Source organism: Acomys minous (assembly GCF_964271855.1).
Source record: "Acomys minous genome assembly, chromosome: 11".
Lineage (NCBI taxonomy): Eukaryota > Metazoa > Chordata > Mammalia > Rodentia > Muridae > Acomys > Acomys minous.
Window position 1 is genome coordinate 72,847,638 of NC_140492.1, and position 20,383 is coordinate 72,868,020.

Sequence of the window (20,383 nt, forward strand, 5' to 3'; positions counted from 1 at the left end):
AGTTCTGGATAGTATTAATATAACTTAAGCCCACCTTGGTCTCTGGCCAATAGCAACGGAGTAATGGCTTTACAGTAGGGATTTGGAGGGTTCAGGAACGGACCTGGCTAACTTCATTTTGTTTCCATCCTAAAGAGTTTTCCTAAGTTTTACATACTGCTACCTTGGGTATTGGAACAGATTTGATGAATGAATGAATGAATGAATGAATGAATGAATAGCTTAACGGTCTTTGGCATCGACACAGCTCTGCAAGGCTGGTCTAAGGTCCGTGCCAAACCAAAAGGATTCGGACCACTTTGAACAGAATCCCCAAACAGGCCTCTGCTTCCCTTCCAGCACGGAGGATGCTGTAAACACTACGAAAGATTTTTAGTCATTAGACCTTTGTCCTTCCCGGTAAAACTCCTGCGAGTAAATCTCTTTCCTGTCCTCGGCATTGCGCATCTTGTTCTGGGATGGGTGGTCCTCCAGCTTAGTCCTTGGGACGACCCAGAGTCGGAGCTCCGTTGTCATCCGCCAAATGCAAAAGTGACTACTGAGCTCGAAAGAGCCCGGCTCAGAGAACTGCTCCCAGCGTTCCTCGCACTCCCGCGCTCCCGGGCTCCCGGCAGCCCCTGCGCGCCACTCTCCCAGCTCACCAAGCGGCTCCAGCCCTCGGCGCGCCCAGCCCCTCCCGGCGGCGACGGCCGTTAGCTCTGCAGGGCTTGCCCTTAGTCCCGCCCCCGAGGCCGCCATAGCGCCTCGCCATTGGGCCGCGCGCGCCTCGCTCCGCCGATTGGCGGCTTCCTCAGCCCGCTCCGGGCTTCCCCCCCAATGCGCGCGGCCGTGCGCCGGGATTGGTTGCTCACCGTCAAGGCCCGCCCTCCGCTCGCCCGCGCGGCAGCGAGTCTCCAGAGCCGAGAGCTTTTGCGAGGGCCTTCGCGGGTTGCGGCGGCGCCGGGGCGGTGAGGGTCGGCCGGCTGTGGTCGGGCTGCGGGCGGCTCGGGCAGGTCGCGGGCGCCACAGGTAGGTGCGGGGCGCGAGGGGCGCCCCGCGGGCGGCGGGCGCTGCGGCCTGGAGAGGCTGCGCCCTTCCCTTCCTCACCCACCAACCCCCCCTCCCTTCCCGGGCGAGGCCTCAGGCCGGGGCTCGGGGCGGGGCACGGCGCGCGAGGCGGGCTGGGCCACGCGGAGTCGCGGCGGCCTTTGTGCGGTGGCGACCGGGCCCCGGAGCCCAGGCGTCGTGGACTTAGGGTGCTGTCGGCCTGGTAACGAAGCCCCTTGGCCTGTGGGCCCGAAGCCATCGCCTCGCCTTCTGGCGGGAGAGATGTGGGCAGGGACAGCTCTCACCCTGAACTCCGCCTGTTTCGGGTGTTTGGAAGAGCCGAGTAGCCGCCCAAGTCGCCACCTAATTACCCGTCATGAAGTGTCGTGTAGCTTATCAGGATGTGGTTTTACAGCAACAATGAACGTGGTAGAAATAAATGGGAGGTGGCAACCTGTTGACAGCAATGCCTTTCAAGTAGTAGCATCCAGTGGACTTGGGTTGCTTTGGGTAGGAGTTTGATTTGCCATCTTGCATGTGTGCATGTGCCTCGTTGCGGGATACAGACACGTCCTATTTGGGGTTGACGACTCTTGTAAGCCAATCACTGGGAAATGGCCACTATCTTCTGGCTCAAACTGGACTCCCAGTGCTGAAAGTGGCTCAGTCCTCACTTGTAAGCCATCACTAACCAAAGGGAGTGAAAGACTGGTCAAGTGAGTGTGGCCTGTAAGTTCAGAATAGGAGGATTTTCACGGTGACAAAGGAATTGCTATGGTCATACTGCCTTTGGGTTGAGCAGGACGCTGTAGCACTGTCCCTACAGTTAGATCTCCATGCCTGTCCAGCAAGTAGAAATTGTTGGGTAAGCGCTGTGCTAGGGTCCAGGGAAGCTAGCTACGGGTCCGGCTTGCTCACAGTCCAATTGGCAAAGCAAGATCTGCATCCACAGGGTCAAAAGCTGAAGAGTAGTGAAGCTGAAGGCCTGCTGTTTGAGCTCCACATGGCCAGGCATGCTGTGGAGCAGGCGCTTCACTGTGGTGTCTCAGTTTTATCTTGTGAGGAACATGATTTTGACTGGTATGTCCAGTTTTGGCCTTTTGTTGTCATCATCCCCCTCCCATGTGACCTCATCTAGTCTTCACATCAACGTTCCTTGACATCTTCGTGATTCCATCTCCAACCTCCTGCTTCTAGTTGTCCTTTTCACTTGGTATAGATTACTTTGATACCAAATAGTTTGATCCAAGCGTAGCTCCAGTCACAGCCCTTACCAGAACAATCCTTAATGCCTGTCTGAAGTCACCTTGGTGCCTCCCTTAGGCCTTCATGCATCTCTCAGGAAACCTTGCTACCTGTTTCCAACAGCAGACCATGTCTCAGAAACTGCAACTTAAAGTCCTGGTCCAAACTACCTGGTGAGCTTTTTAATTCTTCTTCCCTCTAATTTGATCCCCACTCTCACCCTCTTAGTAGTTTTTCTGAACACAGAGTGACTCATTAAATTGCAAGATGTTATAAAACTGAGGTAACACAGACTCGGTCCTGTTGTTTGGGTGGCAGAGCAGCTGTACCATTTCATGGCTTTGTGACCTTGAACAAATTTTTTAACCTTTCTGTCACTGTCCTGAGTGAGTTGCATAAAATTCTTAGAGTGGGTCCTCTGTGAAGGTTGGCTGCCATTCCTATCCATGGGTTGATGATACCACTGTTTTGACCCCTTCTGTGCAGTATCCTGTTGCTAAAGATAAAAAAGGGGGGAGGGGGAAGCCCCAGGACTCACTGACCTGGCCTGCTGCTGCTTTCCCTCAGCTTGGCCACACCGTCCATGTCTCTGATGTAGGGTCTTTGCTTTGTTGTTGTTGTTTTTTGAGACAAGGTTTCTCTGCTACACAGAGCCCTGGCTGTCCTGGACTCTATCTGTAGACCAGGCTGGCCTCGAACTCAGATCCACCTGCCTCTGCCTCCTGAGTGCTGGGATTAAAGGTGTGGGCCACCATTCCCGGATGGGTCTTGGCTTTTACTCTTGACCCCCCCTTTTACCCTTGCTACCCACTTGGCTCCACCTGTGTCATCTTTAGGTGGGCACTGGCTTCAGAACCTTGTATGATCTTTTGGAAGCTGTTTCCTGTTTCCCACTTTTTTTTTCTTGCTTTGTTTTAGCTGCAGTGTTTGTCAGCATTAGCATCATAGATACTTCTCTGTTATTATCCATCTTCCCCACTAATATGAAAGCTCTGTGGGGCAAGTGTTTTGTCTGCCTTGTGCCTAACACATATAAATGTGTGTGCCTTATGGAAGGCATTCAGCAAATAGTTGATTAATGAATTGAGTAAGCTTTCAGAGGGAAAGTAAGAAACTTACCTAGGCCTGCCTGCTGCTGAACCCAGGAGCTAGACAATTAAATTGTGCCTGCAAGATGTGAACTTTCCTTTTCTGGGGCCACAGGTCCCCCCAAGGTGTGTATCTCTTTAAATAAAGCCTACCCTGTTTAACACTTATTAATATCTTCATTTATTGTCTTTTTGTGGTTCTACACTGGCCCACTGCTCTTAACATGCAGTATGGGTTCCCTGTCTAATACTTGGTCTCCGACCACTACTTGGGTATTCTTCTATTAGTATATTTTATCTCAGAAATCACAGATTTGACTTCCTGTGGTCTCTGCACACCTAACAGGCCCTGTCCTGTTCTTATTCGAGGTTGTTAGAACTAAGCATTCTGACCTGTCTGTCCTCTGCAGTGGTCCTTAGTTGCCAGGAAACTGGCTTTGTCCCTTTGGTCTCTCCTGGCTCCTTAGTGATTGCTGCACTTCTCAGTCATTCCTAAGCACCTTTGATGGGAACACCTTTACAGAGGTGTTTTGTTAAATTCCTACTGAATTTAAACACTTGTGGCACGTGTATCTCTGTGAGTTCGAGGCCAGCCTATTCTACAAAGTGAGTCCTGGGACAGCTAAGGCTACACAGAGAAACTCTGCCTGGAAAAATTGGAAAGAAACAAAACAAAACACAGGAACAGTAGAACCTGCTAGGCTATCTTAGGTTATAGGAAATAAAATGATAGTATAGTTTGACCTTTCAGCTATGTCCAGGCACACTATGGGGTCATGCTCTCTTGTTTGTGGTAGCACCTCTCAGTACACTGTGAGTATTTAAATAGTTTAACCTAAACAAGCCTCTGGCTTTTATGTTGTACCTTCAACAAGGCATAGCCACCCCACTCAATCCTTTCACTGTAAGCTGCTTATATAGTTGATGTTTTATGTGTCTCGTCCTCTCTGGGGTCTTAAGAATACGAGTTCTTGTAGGTGCAGCCAGACTGTCACCCATGGGCATGGTCCTGTGTGTATATCTGCACCTGTACCAGTGTGCATGGCATGTGCATGTTTCTGTGCATGATGTGGGAGTGTGCATGAGAGAGAAAGTGTGTGTGTGTGTGTTTCTACCAGTAGCTTTTCTGTGGGTCTTTGGTTTTGTGGCAAGCCTTTTGCTGATCTGCCTTCTGTGTTGTGTCATCCCTCTTTGCAAGCATCCTCTGTAGCAGAGCTTCCTAGGATTATATCCTTCCCTCTCTGCTATTTCCCTCTTGTGGTTTTGGTGCTTTTCTCCCAGTTCATGTGATCTCCACCACCAGACCTCTTCAGGGCTCCAGAGTTGTGTTGCCTGAGTACTTGTGAGACAGGACTGCCTGCAGCATCCCTCTATTCTTCTCTAGACTTCTGCCTAGGTATTAGAGTGTATCTGCAGAGAAGCTTTTTTCTTCACCTCCTTGTTTTCTGCTTTCCACCCCCATAGGGTCTGCAAGCATAGACAATTTCTTGTTGTCTCCAGAGCTGCTTCTACATCTTTGTTTTGGAGAACTGTCCCAACACCTGGTGCAATCACCTATATACCTGGTATAGCCATGACTCTTATAAGGAGAGTCACTTCCCTCTTGGTAGCTCCCTATCCTCAGCCTGGAGCTAGGCTCCAGGTGGCACCCAGGACCCTTTTTCCCTTGGCTCTAGCTTTCTCCTATGTTGTCCCACCTACCCCCCCATCCCCAATACTAGCAGGCTCCCTTCCCAACAGACACCCTCCCTCTACTGGGAATGGATTTATGCTGCCACTCCTGGTGACCTCAGCACGCTGCATCACTGTCCTGTCCACGTGCCACGTTGTGGGCCCAGGAGAGGGGGTCGCTGGGTAGCAGAGTGCCTGGCTATATCTCTGAGGTCCCTATTGCCACAGAGTTGAGCTGAGGGTCTCGTTCGCCCTCTGACTGACCCAGCCTTTACAGGTGAGTGGATTGATGGCCAGGAGGAGGCCATGCACTCTACAAGTGTTCCTGAACTGGTGATCTCCTGCTGCATGCTTGCTTATCTACTAGGCTGAGTTATGGGAATGCTGTGGGAGAGTTTAGCCTTTTATTTTAGTCTTAATCCTTTTTGAGTTCTAAGACTATTTTTGTGCCTCTGAAATAGGGATTAGAATGAATAGTTGGTAAAATACATAATTTAGAACTTAAAGTTTAGATTCTGAAAAAAACTAGTAAGGTTAGTTTTTTTCTGATGTCTAAAAAGCTTGCTTAAAGGCAGTATTATCTTAGCCCTTTACTATACCATTGATAGAATTTGATTTTTAACTTGTTACCATAGAAGTAAAAGGCTTCTGTCATTTTGTGACAATATTTTTAAATTTCTTTGCAGGTGGAAGAAGAAAGGTGTCACTTTGGCATGAAGATAGACTCACTTAGACGTCAATCTTTTAAGCTGAGTGCATTGTGATTTCCAATAATTGAGGCAGTGGTTCTAAAAGCTGTCTACATTAATGAAAAGAGCAATGTGGCCAGCTTGACTAAGCCTCCAGTGTGTGCAACGCGGGCAGGACGCCACCGGGTCTCGACGGACTTGTGCATGTTAGCAGTATAGATTTATGTAAGGTGGTTTAAAACTCTGGTGTTTTAAAGTAGTCTTAACTGCTCATAATATGGAGACATATGAGAGTCCCTCTCCTCTCCCGCGTGAGCCCGCAGGAGAAGCGATGATGGAGAACCGAGCTTGTCCCTTCCAAGTGCTGCCCCATGAACAGTCTCCACCACCTCCCCTGCAAACGTCCAGTGATGCAGAGGTAATGGACGTTGGCTCTGGTGGTGATGGACAGTCCGAACCTCCTGCCGAGGACCCATTCAACTTCTACGGAGCTTCTCTTCTCTCCAAAGGATCCTTCTCTAAGGGCCGCCTCCTCATAGACCCGAACTGTAGTGGCCACAGCCCGCGCACTGCCCGGCACGCACCTGCGGTCCGGAAGTTCTCCCCTGACCTTAAGTTGCTTAAGGATGTAAAGATTAGTGTGAGCTTTACTGAGAGCTGCAGGAGTAAGGACAGGAAGGTGCTGTACACAGGAGTAGAACGCAGCACTCGGGCCGAATGTAACCACCTCCTTAGTCCTGTCAGCGGGGACTTGCATGCTTGTCCCTTTGGCGGGAGTGTTGGTAATGGGGTAGGTCTAGGGGGTGAGAGTGCAGATAAGAAGGATGAGGAAAATGAGCTGGATCAGGAAAAGAGAGTGGAGTATGCAGTGCTCGATGAGTTAGAAGATTTTACTGACAATTTGGAGCTAGATGAAGAAGGAACAGGCGGGTTCACGGCTAAAGCAATCGTTCAAAGAGACAGAGTGGATGAAGAGGCCTTGAATTTCTCCTATGAGGTATGTTGGTGACCTGTTCTCTGGAGGGCTCTGAGCAAAACCCAGAGAGGTTTGGAAGTGGCTTTATCTTTTGAAAATGGGGAAGTCAAAGCTAAAGCCTATGTGAGGTCAAAAACATTAATGTGGAGAAGACAAAGATGTAAAGAGTTAACATTTCTAGAGTTTCTTAGTGGGATGTTTGGCTAACACAGAGCCTTATCTCTTTCCAACCTGAGTCAGTAGGTGCTGCTGAAAAGCCTCTTTGGCTGGGTGTGCTCCTGGAGTGGGCGTGTTGGTTTCGCTTGTCATTTTATCCTGTTTGTTTTTCAGATGATCAAATGCCATCAGGGCATACCCAGTCCCCATTGAGGGTCTCTGTATTTCCTCACACATGTGAAACTTGTTCTTGCTACAAAAACATGGAGGGCTGTAGGATCTGAACACCTTATTTTGCAGGATGACTTTGACAATGATGTGGATGCTTTACTAGAAGAAGGTCTCTGTGCTCCCAAGAAGAGGCGAATAGAGGAAAAGTATGGCGGAGACAGTGATCATCCATCTGATGGAGAGACAAGTGTGCAGCCAATGATGACCAAGATTAAAACAGTGCTCAAAAGTAAGTGAGTCTCTTAACAAATCTGGTGTGCTTCAAAGCCGCAGAAGAGTTTTCTTCTCAAGAACATTTTGGGAGTTCTCAGGTGCCAGGCATGGGTCTGGGTAGAAACACAGGTTGGAGTATATAATAGTCATGTGAAATGAAGAGAAGACAGATTGTGCACAAGTACTCACATACACAACCCAGCTTTAGATCTTGACAAATTTCCATGGAAGTCACAGAGAGGCTATAGAGGATCCCTGAATGGGGCACATGGGTATGTGCCAGGATCAGGAGCCTACACACATGGAGGCCAAGGCCAGAGGTAGGTTTTTGGTGCTTTGGCAGGTGATAGTTACCATCCAAGTCTTGGTTCTGTTGCAAGTGAATCAGGAAAGTACCAGAAGCAGGCTGACGTTAGTTAGATTCTGGGCTGCAGTGTGGAGCAGGATGGAAGCTCTGTGTGAATAGAAGTAGAAGTGTTGGGGAGATGTGCAAAGTGGCACTTAATACCTGCAGCTGATGAACACCCATGGTTGTATTATCAGGCTCTGATCCCAGTGCAGGGAAAGCGTAGGACAGGTCACACAAGCTTCTGTGTGGACTTGATTTAGTGGCGCCTAATATGGTAAGGATGCTAGGATCAGCTGGCAGTAGGTAGCCATTAAAAGACACATGGGACTTAGGTATATAAGGGACCCTAGGCTATGCTAAGGGTGGAGAGGTTGCCCTCCTTGAGCTGCTGAGGAGAAGGGAGGGTCTGCAAAGCTAAGTACTAGATATTGCCACACATGTTGGTAGCTGAGCAGTGGAGATGGTCATGATAGGTAATTTCAGACCAGGTGAGCCTTGGCCTATAGCTTCTGGGAAGGATGGTTTTATGTTGTTTTTTTCTTTTTCTTTTTTTTTTTTAAAGAATTTGTTTATTTATTTATTTAGTATGTAGCGTTCTGCTTGCAAGTACACCTGCACACCAAAAGAGGGCACTAGATCTCATAGATGGTTGTTAGCCACCATGTGGTTATGGGAATTGAACTCAGGACCTTTTAAAGGGCAGACTCTTAACCTTTGAGCTATCTCTCCAACCCTTGTTTTTGTTTTTTAAATCTCAATCATTCCATTTTACCAGTAAAGATTTGGGAGCTGATGTGAATGCCTGTCAGCTCAGAGAAGCAGAGAAAGCATCTAGCTGACTTTCCTTCACAGCTGACTTCCCAGAAAGAATGGCCCCCCTCCCATGCTGTCTCAAACAACCCCTCAAACTGATTGTCCCTCCCTTCTACTTCCTGTGTGTCTCTCTGTCTTCCTGATGCCTTTTCTTTTTTTCCAACCGAGGTGGGGTTTCTCTATGTTATCTTGGCTGCCCTGGACTCACTTTGTAGACCAGGCTGGCCTTGAACTCAGCATTCCACCTGCCTTTGCCTCCCAAGTGCTAGGATTAAGGGTATGTGCCACCATACCCGGCTCCTAATGTCCTCTTAACTATATGTTGTTTTTTGTTTTTTTGTTTTGTTTTTTTTGTTTTGTTTTTCTTAATTCACTTCTTGTCAGCAGGTTGCTTGTTCTGCCTCTTGACCTATGGTTGACTTTATTTAATGCTGTTTACAGTATTCAAGAAGAAGGCTCTTGGATTAAAGGTGTGTGCTAAGGCTGAGCCACACCACAACTAAAACCAGATTTTTTTTCCCCAGTAAATAGTACAATCTTAGGGAGGGGATCCACAGTGTGACCAAATATCCTGCAACATTTCCCCTTTTTGTCTAAATAAAAGGAAAGGTTTTTTAACAGAGTAAAACTGTTTACAATAATGAAGCTATTTCTGCCAAGCTTTCCAAAATGACCAACTGGGTTGTATTTGGTAGTCTTAGAATTAAGTATTTTTAAGTTCAAAGTTCTATAAAGTGTTCATGCCAGTCTCTTTTGAACTCAGCAGTTTGAATGTCCCAAATAGTTTGTTGTCCAAAGCTGATCTTTGGGAAGTGTTTGTCAGCTTAGTGGCAGTCCTGTTTAGGTAGAACACAGCAGTCAACCCAAAGGTGTCCACTGTTTGTGCAGAACCTGGTGGCAGAAGAGGCATGGGGCAATCCAGGTGGATTCATTGTTGCAGGACCTCATCATCATCTTGGAGACTCAAAAGTTACTTTAGGAATGCTATAAAACTTTTTAAATGCCATAGTCAACAGATATCCAATTAGAGGATCACAATCTATTAAGTACATCCAAGGTACATAAACTGTTCCTAAGTTACCTGCTTCAGATCCAAACCTGAAAACACAGGAAGCCGTATGACTCCTAGTATCCTGACAAAAAATTTATATATATGCATAATCTGATAGATTTTGTGATAATATACCTTAAGAAAAGTTTTAGAAAGTCAAATGAAGACTTAAAAGATTATGAGATTAGTGGCAATATTTTTTGTTTTCCTCTGTCCCATACAAAGTGGCTCTTCTGATATCAGACAGAGATTTTGGGTTTTCCTTTAACAAGTGTACGTGGGTTTAGAGAACGAGAAAGCCACGCTCCAACCCAAAAGCTAGCTTTAATTTTTAGTTGTCCTGGGACCACATAACCATTTGCCACTTATGTCTATAGGGAGCAGCAGAGAAAAGCATTTGGGAATCTGATGTGATTGGGCCTGCTGCCTGGCAGGAAGAAAGAAGGGAGCACCCACCCGTGCTGTCCCACCCCTAGCCCACATTGGGTGGGTTTCAGGCAGGAAGGGGCCATGGTGGCATGGGTGCTGGCACTAGTCAGGGGCTCTGAGCTGGGATTTCAGACCAGTCAGCGGGAGGTGGCCTGTTTAGTCTTTTTCTTGGGATATTTTTCTTGATGATCCATCTTTTCCCTAAGATGTTTCACTTGTTCAGTGGTCTCCTGATTGGTTAGTTGTCTTCTTTTATTCTCCTGGAAAGATAAGAGCAAAACCCTGCCCCAACCCTAATTCTGGTATCTTCTCTTTTTTGGGCAAAATTTTTGTTTTGATTTTGGGTTTTTTGGTTTTTGTTTTTTGTTTTTGAAATCAGAAATTGAGTCAGTTGAAATTTTACAAAATTTCTTTTGAAACCTTGAAACTAAATATACCTTAGTATGTGTGGATAAGTATACCTATGGTCCTCTTTCTCTTTATATGTAAATTCAAGGTTTAAGTGTATTTATTTTTAGATTACAAAGGACATTCACTTTTAATTTCAGCCTGCCTTTTGCAAGTGGCTTTTAAATTTAAATCACTGTAATTCTTATGTACCCGTCTCTGCCTCTCAAATGTTGGGATTAAAGGTGTGAATCACCACCTGGCTATGGATTCCTTAAAATGGTTATTCTCATAGGTTGTCTTGGTTTCCCATTTCCCCTTATTTTTTAATGTTGGGGTAACCTTTAAGGTTTTTTGAATTTTTAAAAAATATTTATTTTATTTATTGTATATCAGTGCTTTATCTGCCAAAGAAGGCATCAGATCACTTTATAGATGGTTGTGAGCCACCATGTCGTTGCTGGGAATTGAACTCAGGACCTCTGGAAGAGCAGGTAGCTCTTAACCACTGAGCCATCTCTCCAGCCCCAAGGTTTTTTGAATGTTTAATCCATCAGTTGCTGATTTATTCTAAAGTTGCTCCCTGGCAAATTTTAGTATTCTAGTCTAATTTTTTTAAAGATTTATTTATTTATTTGTTTTTTATATATGAGTACTCTTTTTGCATGTACATCTGCAGGCCAGAAGAGGACATCAGATCTCATTATAGATGGTTGTGAGCCACCATGTAGTTGTCAGGAATTGAACTCAGGACCTTTGGAAGAGCAGTTAGTGCTCTTAACCTCTGCACCATCTCTCCAGCCCAGTATTCTAGTCCTAATTAAACATGATACTAATTTGTTCACAGTTTCATTGTTTTCAGACATTTTGTCTGCCTTGCCTGCATGAGCTGCATAAAATTTGATGTCTTTGCTAACTTTTGCTAGGTTTCTTCCTTATCATATATGCCCCCTATGACCAGATAGTTTTGCCTTTTATCTATCTGCCAGCTGTAGTTTTCCATTTTGATGACCATTAAGCTATACCATTGCACACGTACCACGCATTGGAGAGATTTTCCTTTTGCTTTCCTAGCTGTTTGTCTTATAGACAGTAGTGCTGCACTGATTTTGTGCTTCCTTCCACAGTGTTGGCCTGGCCATTCTAGTTCCTGGTCTGTAGGCGGTTGCTTTCCGTTAGTTTTGGTTCCATCGGTGGTTGATGAACCATCAGTAAACAATGCTTTGGCTAAATGTTGTGACCATTCTGTGAGTCCCCATAGTTCAATAGGTGCCTGTCTTGGGGTAGGGTGAGCAGCTTAAGCAACTGAGCTATTTCCTTACTGCAGGACGGCATGGACCCCTTTACTACCACATCCTGGTCACAAAGTTATTCGGATAAGTACCAGTTCACTGTAATACCTTAAGCCTGGGAAGGACTGTTTTTGTTTTTGCTTTTTTGGTTTTTTGAGACAGAGTTTCTCTGTGTAGCCCTGGCTGTCCTGGACTTACCTTGTAGACCAGGCTGTCATCAGACTCACAGCAATCCGCCTGCCTCTGCCTCCTGAGTGCTAGGATTAAAGGTGTGTACCACCACCGCCTGGTGGGAAGGACTGTTTTTTAATGGCTCTAATCCATTGTTGGGGTAGCCTTTAACCATCGAGTGGTTGGCAATGACTGAGTATATAATGTTCTCCATGTCTCGTAAAATGTCCTTGTTTCTCAAAGAAAGAATATTTATTTTCTGTATATGAAAAGTGTTTGCAATAGAAGCCAACAGGCAGTTTTTGGTGGACTCCTTTTTACTTTATGAAGAGTCCCTCATTGCCAATTCACCAGTAAGTATGAAATCCATAATTAGGGTATCACCTGGTTCAGCACTGGTCAGGGGTGCATGTATGGAGATGAGCCTGCCTGCAGTTGCAAAAGCTGCTCTTTGCTCCTGTCCCCGTTGGAAATCAACTGTCTTTCTAGTAAGCCTGTAGAGGGTTTTTATAATAATATGTAAATATGGTATGTGATTTCTCTAGTGTTGCAAACATGACAATTAGCTGTATCTCAGTTTTTGCCCTGGATGGTGGGATCAAAGGTGTGCGCCACCACTACCTTGTTTGCTGTAACTCTAGAGTTTAGAAAACAACTAGTTTACAGAAATATGCCTATCTTTGGGATTAAAGGCATGGACTACCACCATCCTGCTCAAACATTTTATCTTAGCTCTAAATCTCTCCAACTCTTATTAAAAATTTAGAAAACAAGTTTGGACTATAGTAAACCTTTGAATTTACGTAAAATATTGCCTCTTTACTGTTTTTCCCCCTACTAGCCAGTGTCTCTCCACAGCTGTTGTTTCTTTCTCATTAGCATTTAAAAATTTTAAAGTTAAAACTCTGAGGGGGGGGTGTCTTTTCTTTCTTTCTTTCTTTCTTTCTTTCTTTCTTTCTTTCTTTCTTTCTCTGAGACAGGGTTTCTCTGTGTAGCCTTGGCTGTCCTGGACTCACTATGTAGACCAGGCTGGCCTTGAACTCATAGCTATCTGTCAGCTTCTGCCTCCCCAAGTGCTGGGATTAAAGATGTGTGCCACCACTCCCGGCACACTGTCAGTTTTAATTTTTACAGGTATCTCCATAATAGCCATAACTTCTGATAAATATATAATTACAGAATCAGCCTTATCAGAACTTAAAGCAGTGGCCTATTGAAATCTTGAATATGTACATACGATATGGTGCACCTACTTTAATTTTCCAACTCTATAAATTGAGACATCCATTTGCCAAATTTCATTACTTTGGGTACCTTTTGGTTTACTTCTATTGATTATAGAAAGAAAAAGTAAGACAGTGCCTTATAATTTCCTTGGCTTGTTGCCAAGTGATAGAAAAATCTTTGCTTCAAACCTTTGCTGGTTAACATGGTGTTTCTTATGAAATTCTGAGGCTTCTAGCACATTTACTATTAGCAGCTGATCAGTTTCATCATTACTTTGTGCTAGAGGACCTGGTAGACCTCTATGGGATCTGATGTGTTATAGACTGTTGTGGTTAATATAACAGTATGACTTATTCATTTTTATTATTAGCTCTACAACAGTATTTTCTAACCCACTAACAATCAATGAAGATACAAACACTTGTTATATTTTAAAATAGCCTTAGTTAACCTGGGGCAGGGCAGATATTAATCCCCTAAACTTCCTCGCATAGTGGGGCAGGTATCTCATACCCTGCCTCAAATACTTGCTAATTATCATCATCTGGGCCAGATCTCCATCCATGTTGGCTCCTTCTTTCTCCTCTTGTCTTTCCTCTCGTCTCTTTTGGTCTCTCTCCCAAAAGCCCAAGAATCTTAGCCATGCCTATCCCATTTGCCCTGCCCAGGTGTGTTGGCCTTTTAATTAATCAAACAGGAACAAAGTTTTAGGCAAGGTTATAAACATTTTGGGTTATGTGAGTCTGATCATTTGGGCAGACCAGACCAACTTCCAGCAGTATACAATGGTTGATACCTATTTCTAGTTGCTTGTTGTAGTTGAATAAATAATGATGTTAATTCTGAATCATCCATAACAAGTTCTGCTGTTTCTATATGTAAAACAACCCTTTTCCCATGTTGAGTACCTATATTAAAGAGATTCAGAAAGATCTAATAATACCATTAAGAATGGCATACAGCTCTTGTGTTAATTGAACTGAATCATAAGGGCTTTGCGCCATGTTGCTTATTTTTCCTGATTTACAGCCTGCCTTTCTTGATTTATTTATATCAGTATGGAGTGTAGTGGCTCCGGAAATTGATAACTATATGAAGAAGAATCCATCTAGTTCTTTTTATGAACTAAAGTCTCTTGTTTTAGGGATATATGTTGTTACTCTATCCAAAAGAAATTACTGGAAGCTCTTTGCCAGTGTTCATACTCTACCCATAATGAGGCAATTTCAGCATTGGTAAAAGGTACTACAGTTTCTTCTGGGTCTATTCTGCTAGTTGACAAAGTCTCATTTTTCTTTTCACAATCAATTCAGAAACCTTTTCTAAAGAGATCTTTGATTTTTTAAAAAATTCTGTTAGTGTGCTAAAAATACCCATTTTAAGATATTCTCTCTGCATAAGAATTTCTGTGGGAGAATCGGTAGAAGGCAAAATAAAATACAATTAAGTTTTGGATCCAAGCAGTCCACATGTGCATCCTGTAATCTCTTTTCTTTTTTTTTTTTTTTTTTTTGGTTTTTCGAGACAGGGTTTCTCTGTGTAGCCTTAGCTGTCCTGGACTCACTTTGTAGACCAGGCTGGCCTCGAACTCACAGCGATCCGCCTGCCTCTGCCTCCCGAGTGCTGGGATTAAAGGCGTGCGCCACCACCGCCCGGCTTGTAATCTCTTTTCTACCAGAGCCAATTCTCTCTCAGCCTCAGCTTATAATTTTCTTGAACTATTTAAGTCCTTATCACCTTGTAAGGTTTGAAATGCCAGTTAATATCTCCAGGCAGGCTTTTTAAAAAATCATTAAAAGTTTAATCCTGATTTGTACTTCTTTTTGGATTATTTTTAGAAAAAACATTGTTTCAAGGAATACCTTGCCTATAGTACCTTTTCAAATGAACTTGCTTATCACAATTAAAACATAGGACATTTTGATTTTTCTTAAAACTTTTAGAAATTACCTATATCAGAGCACCATCGTAAATGTGAGATCCAATATCAGCCATATTCCATTTGTCTATTGATGCTGATCTTACTTTTTTAAGGCCTAATCAACCTTTTGCATTCTGGTTACCATTTTCAAAAGCCAAAGATTGGATTAATATGTATTTGTCTGATTTCTGACTTCGATACTATTCTGTTGACAACTGAAGTCAATCTTTGCAAAAAATCATTGAAGGCTTTTTTTGGGCCTTGTATAATTTTAATAAATGGCTCAGACCTCTTTCCTGATTCTTTAATCTTGTCCCAGACATTTAAAGCTGCTAAATGACATAGTGCCAAAGAATAATCAAGTTCAAGCTGCATTTGTAAATCAGCATATTGATCTTCACCTAGCAACTGATCTTGGGAAATAGTAATGCCTAATTTGTTCTTCTATTGTTTTAACTTCCTCTTTTCACCATGCTCACCATTGTAACTGAGGTCCAGCCTCCAGTATTGCTGTTACCAAATCTTTCCAGTCTTGAGGAATAATTTTTCCTGAATTTCTCATCAATTTAATATCTGCTTTACAAGGTGAATACATACCGTATGATATGTCTGATTCCTTAAATCTCCTCAAATCTAATATGTCTATAGGATTCCATCTAACTTCTTCAAAACTTTGGGAGGGATACCTGTTATCTGCTGGTAGTTCTTGTACAGTAACTGAATAAACTGAGGTTGATTTTCCTAGCAACCTTGGGCCGCCCTCCTTCAGCTTAATTATGCAGTGGCATGATAGATCTTTGTCTAAATCCCTCTTTCTGTGTCTGAGTCTTTTTCTTATTGTCATTTACAAATCTTTCTAAGGCTTTTAATTGATCTACTTTTCATATTTGGCACAAAAAACTACTATGGCTCTTGAGGATAAATTATGAGTTAATAGACTGATAGTAATTAAAATTGGTGTTATGTCTCAGTTAAATCATTTATCTTTTCATTTTCTACTTGTATTTTCAAGCCATCTAAAGTAGCACCATACAGGGTCCTGATATCCAGTATTATATTTCCTAACCCTAATGTGGGAAAGATTTTTCTTCTTCTCTCCTGGAGGACTTTCCAGGTGTCTTACCAAATCTGATGGTTTGTTCACAGCTGGCATGTGTGGTTGTGCCATGAGATGGAGTGCTGCTTTTTTTTTTTTAAACAGATTCTCAATTGCCAGGTGATAGTGGTGCATACCTTTAATCTCAGTACTTGGAAGGCAGAGGCAGATGGATCTTTGTGAGTTTGGTGCCAGCCTGGTCTACAGAAGGAGTTCCACAACAGCCAGAGCTGCACAGAGAAACCCTGTCTCAAACATCCCCCCACCCCCCCCCCAAAAAAAAACCCTCAAAAATGATCAATAACAACTTGAGAGCCAGATGCTGGGGTGAAAGTCTAATAGTTCTGAGAGGCAGAGAAATCACCCAGCTGGCTTCCCTCCTCAGTCCGATGACCTCCCAGAGGTAATGCCTTCTTTCCCACGCTTTATCAAACAACCCTTCAAAATCATGGCGGGGGGCGGGGGGGGGGGCGGGGATCACAGTGTGATCAGATATCCTGCAATAGATAGGTCAGGTGTTCTTCATCTTGGTGTTCCTGAAGGTTGTCTTCATGGTCTTCCCACGGTTTCAGGAGCCCCATACGGCAGCAGTGGCCCTGGCTTATTTACATGCCTATGAGGAGTTGAAGTAGGAACGTGATACTTGGAAGTCTTCAGATAGCTTGGTGGCCTTTGTCTGCCTGCTGTCACAGATAGGAGTCTAGGGTAAACTTGTCTATATTGTGCTGGGCCCCACGTTCTGTTTGCTGCTTCCCCTGAATTAGACTAGAGTTTGTGTGAAGCAGTTCCCCTGTGGTCAAGTTTCTGGAAGTTGTACTCATAGGTGTACTTCTGTTCTTTGGGGTCTGTACTATGGTGGTGGCTGATGTTGAGCCTTCTCAGATAGTCGGTAGCCTTTTTATTAATTCATGTCTAGGTTTCATTTATATTTTCATTAATTTCTAGATAATCATATTGCTCCTAATAACTGTAAGAACACTTGTTTTTAGTTAATTCTTTGATTGTTTTTCCTCGTATTAGTTTTATCATTGAAGAGAGGTAAGTTTAAAACAAGTTTGGTACTTAACACTGCCAGTAAGGCAAAGAAAAGGTTGGAAGCAGTATCTTAAAGGCAGTGTAGAATGCTGGGTGGTGGTGGTGGTGCACACCTTTAATTCCAGCACTCAGGAGGCAAAAACAGGTGGGTCTCTGAGTTTGAAGTCAGCCTGCCTTACAGAACGAGTTCCAGGACAGCCAGTCCAGGCCTACGTAGAGAACCCTGTCTCGAAAAAACAAAACAAAACAAAACACAGTGAGTGCTCCTAACTGCTGAGCCATCTCTCCAGCCCCCTTTGTTTTTTGTTTTATTTGTTTGTTTTTGAGACAGGGTTTCACTGTAGCGTTGGCTGTCCTGGACTCACTTTGTAGACCAGGCTGGCCTCAAACTCGCAAAGATCTACCTGCCTCTGCCTCCCAAGTGCTAGGATTAAAGGCATGTACCGCCGCAGCTGCTGCAGCCGCTGCCGCCACCACCCAGCCCCCTTTGTTTTTTTAGGATGGTGCTGTGGGATCCAATCCAGGACTTGGCATTTGGTAATAAGGTAGTGTTATTCACTGCTGTGCGTCTGGTCACCAGGAACAGTAGATGATATATTTGCAGTATATTAGCAAAGCCTACTCATTCCTCCAGCACCTGTTACCATGACTGAACAGGTAGGGGAAATCCAGTGTCTGTTCTCCAACTGTGGAGGCAAAAGCTAGAGTTGGGACTTTCCTTGAACTATTTGAGGCTTCTTGGGCATTGTTTATTCATGTAGAAGTCCTTACCTCACTCCAGATTCTATCCTAGGGGTGCAGTTGGTTTCATCAGTCAGGTAGAAACTTGGCAAGACCCACAAAGTACAAAAACTGTTTAAGAGGCATTGTCTAATTATCTTTTGTTTGTAAAGGGATTGCAGAAAGTTTCTGTGTTCTGTGCAGGCCGTGGCCGTCCACCTACAGAGCCATTACCTGATGGGTGGATCATGACTTTCCATAACTCTGGAGTCCCTGTATACCTGCACAGAGAGTCTCGTGTGGTCACCTGGTCCAGACCCTACTTTTTGGGAACAGGAAGCATACGGGTAGGGGAATAGTCTGTCATGTATTTAGGCATGTCTGTTTTCAGTGCTTGTCTGCGTGTGTACAGTAAAACAGACTCAGAGTTATCCTGATAACCCCGGTTTCAATTTCACTATCCACAGAAACACGATCCTCCTCTCAGCAGTATCCCCTGTCTGCATTATAAGAAAATGAAGGACAACGAGGAACGGGAGCAAAGCTGTGATCTCACCCCCAGTGGGGAGGTGTCACCTGTCAAGCCACTGGGTCGATCTGCAGAGTTAGATTTCCCTCTGGAAGAGCCTGACTCAATTGGTGGAGACTCAGGATCCTTAGATGAAAAGGACCCACTAGGGGCTGAGGCAGCCCCTGGAGCCCTGGGACAAGTGAAGGCCAAAGTAGAGGTGTGCAAAGATGAATCAGTTGGTAAGTATTCTCAGTCTCTCAGTGTGTGGCCCCCCGCCTTGTTTTTTTTCGATACAGGGCTTCTCTGTGTAGCCTTGGCTGTCCTGGACTTGCTTTGTAGACCAGGCCTCAAACTCACAGTGATCCGCCTGCCTCTGCCTCCCAAGTTCTGGGATTAAAGGCATGCACCACCACTTCCCGGTGCTACCTGGATTTTCACTCCTACCATATGCTGTGCATCCAGTTCCTATTTGTATCTGAGAGGGGACCTTTTCCTGTACAGCTCACACGCCAGGCAGGCCCTTTCCCTGCTTGAGTGTAGCAGCCCCTGTCAGTGCCAGAGCTCTACAGCATCTGACTGCCAAAAGCTTCAGTAGAGATGATACGGCAATGTCAACTAGCCTTTCTGGTTTTATACCACCTCTGAAGTCTTGCTCTTCAGTACAGTGTGCTCCTGTAACATTGTTTAAACTTATCTGATGAGATGAGAATGAGCCTGCAGGCATAAAGTCAGCACCTAGGAACTCCCGTTCTTGTGTGACTAGTTCCCTCCTTGACTTTCTTTTGATACATGGTTCTGCTTTTTGACTTTCACAGACTTGTTATTCTGCATTTGTCTGGTTATATGCTTGTATTTCTCACTCTGTCTTGTGCGTTTAGCTTAGTTCTGTGCCTTAGATCCCTGGTGGTGTCAGAGCTTTATCAGTCTACCTGCTGAGTCGCTTCTAAAGAGGTCATGTAGCTTTCAGGGTTAGGCTTGTGTGTAAGAACAGCCTGGGAGAAGAAGCTGCTACTGAGGGGGTGGTGAAGAGGTGCATAAGTGAAGAATCCCCCAGGGGTTGGAGAGCCACGTGGATATGGTCTGTTCCTAAGTTTGGAGGGCCAGAGGTAAAAGTGAGATGGTCAGAGAGGGTGATAGACACCTGCTCTTGACAGTCAGGTACTTGGTATTTTTTAGTGTGTATATACAGTGTCTTCCAGCCCTAATACTTATTTTCCATTAAGGACCTAAAGACTAGTGGGGATTTTGTTGTTGTTTACTTTGTTTTATTTATTTTAATCACTCTATATCATTTTTGTGTTGTTTTTCTTAGTCCAGATGAAGTAATGGCATGCCCAGAATTCTGTCCATAAGGGACTTGCTGCAGTAATTTGAAGTAACTGTGAAAAGACCTAATTTTTTCCCCTTGCTTTTGAAAGGGATGGGGAAGGGAAATGGGTATCATGTGTCCTGGTCTTGTTTAAAGGGGTTACCATTATACACAGGGCTGAGGAAAACATGATTCTTGGCTTTGGAAGTCTGATGTGTAGTTCTGGTATATCTTGGACAGATCTGGAGGAGTTTCGTAATTACCTGGAGAAGCGTTTTGACTTTGAGCAAGTAACTGTGAAAAAATTCAGGACTTGGGCTGAGCGGCGTCAGTTCAACCGGGAGATGAAGCGGAAGCAGGCTGAGTCAGAGAGGCCCATCCTGCCAGCTAACCAGAAGCTCATCACTTTATCTGTGCAAGATGCACCCACAAAGAAAGGTGAACCTGGCTTGTACTGTCAGCAGATAGAGCATGCTAATGTCATTCTAATGTGCTTAGTCTGTTTAAGAGTTGCTCTTACCCCAAAGCTGTGGAATTTCTGTACTGCACAGGCTGCCATGTTCATGGTGATAGTGAATGACTCTATAATGTGATGGGACAGGTTCCTGAGTGTTACCTGAGAGAGTTGTTTTTGTCACAGAGTTTGTCATCAATCCCAATGGGAAGTCTGAAGTCTGCATCCTGCACGAATATATGCAGCGTGTCCTCAAGGTCCGCCCTGTTTATAATTTCTTTGAATGTGGTAAGTTCAAACCCATTTCAGTCCTGAAGAGTCTT

General features: G+C 44.4%; 1 protein-coding gene across 2 annotated transcripts in view; it reads left to right on the top strand.

Annotated features, from left to right (window-relative positions):
* The first annotated feature begins 841 nt into the window (after positions 1–841).
* The window catches only part of DGCR8 (DGCR8 microprocessor complex subunit), a 40,878-nt gene continuing 21,336 nt past the window's right edge, over positions 842–20,383 (top strand). The window contains exons 1-7 of one of the 2 annotated variants that reach the window (XM_084802429.1): positions 842–947; positions 5,717–6,716; positions 7,152–7,311; positions 17,991–18,133; positions 18,254–18,536; positions 19,847–20,044; positions 20,247–20,348. In XM_084802429.1, the coding sequence (XP_084658555.1) occupies positions 5,997–6,716; positions 7,152–7,311; positions 17,991–18,133; positions 18,254–18,536; positions 19,847–20,044; positions 20,247–20,348 (1,606 nt within the window). In that variant the 5' untranslated portion in view covers positions 842–947; positions 5,717–5,996. Of the gene's footprint in view, positions 1,009–5,716; positions 6,717–7,151; positions 7,312–17,990; positions 18,134–18,253; positions 18,537–19,846; positions 20,045–20,246; positions 20,349–20,383 lie in introns of both variants that reach the window. The other variant, XM_084802430.1, reaches the window with a different exon arrangement.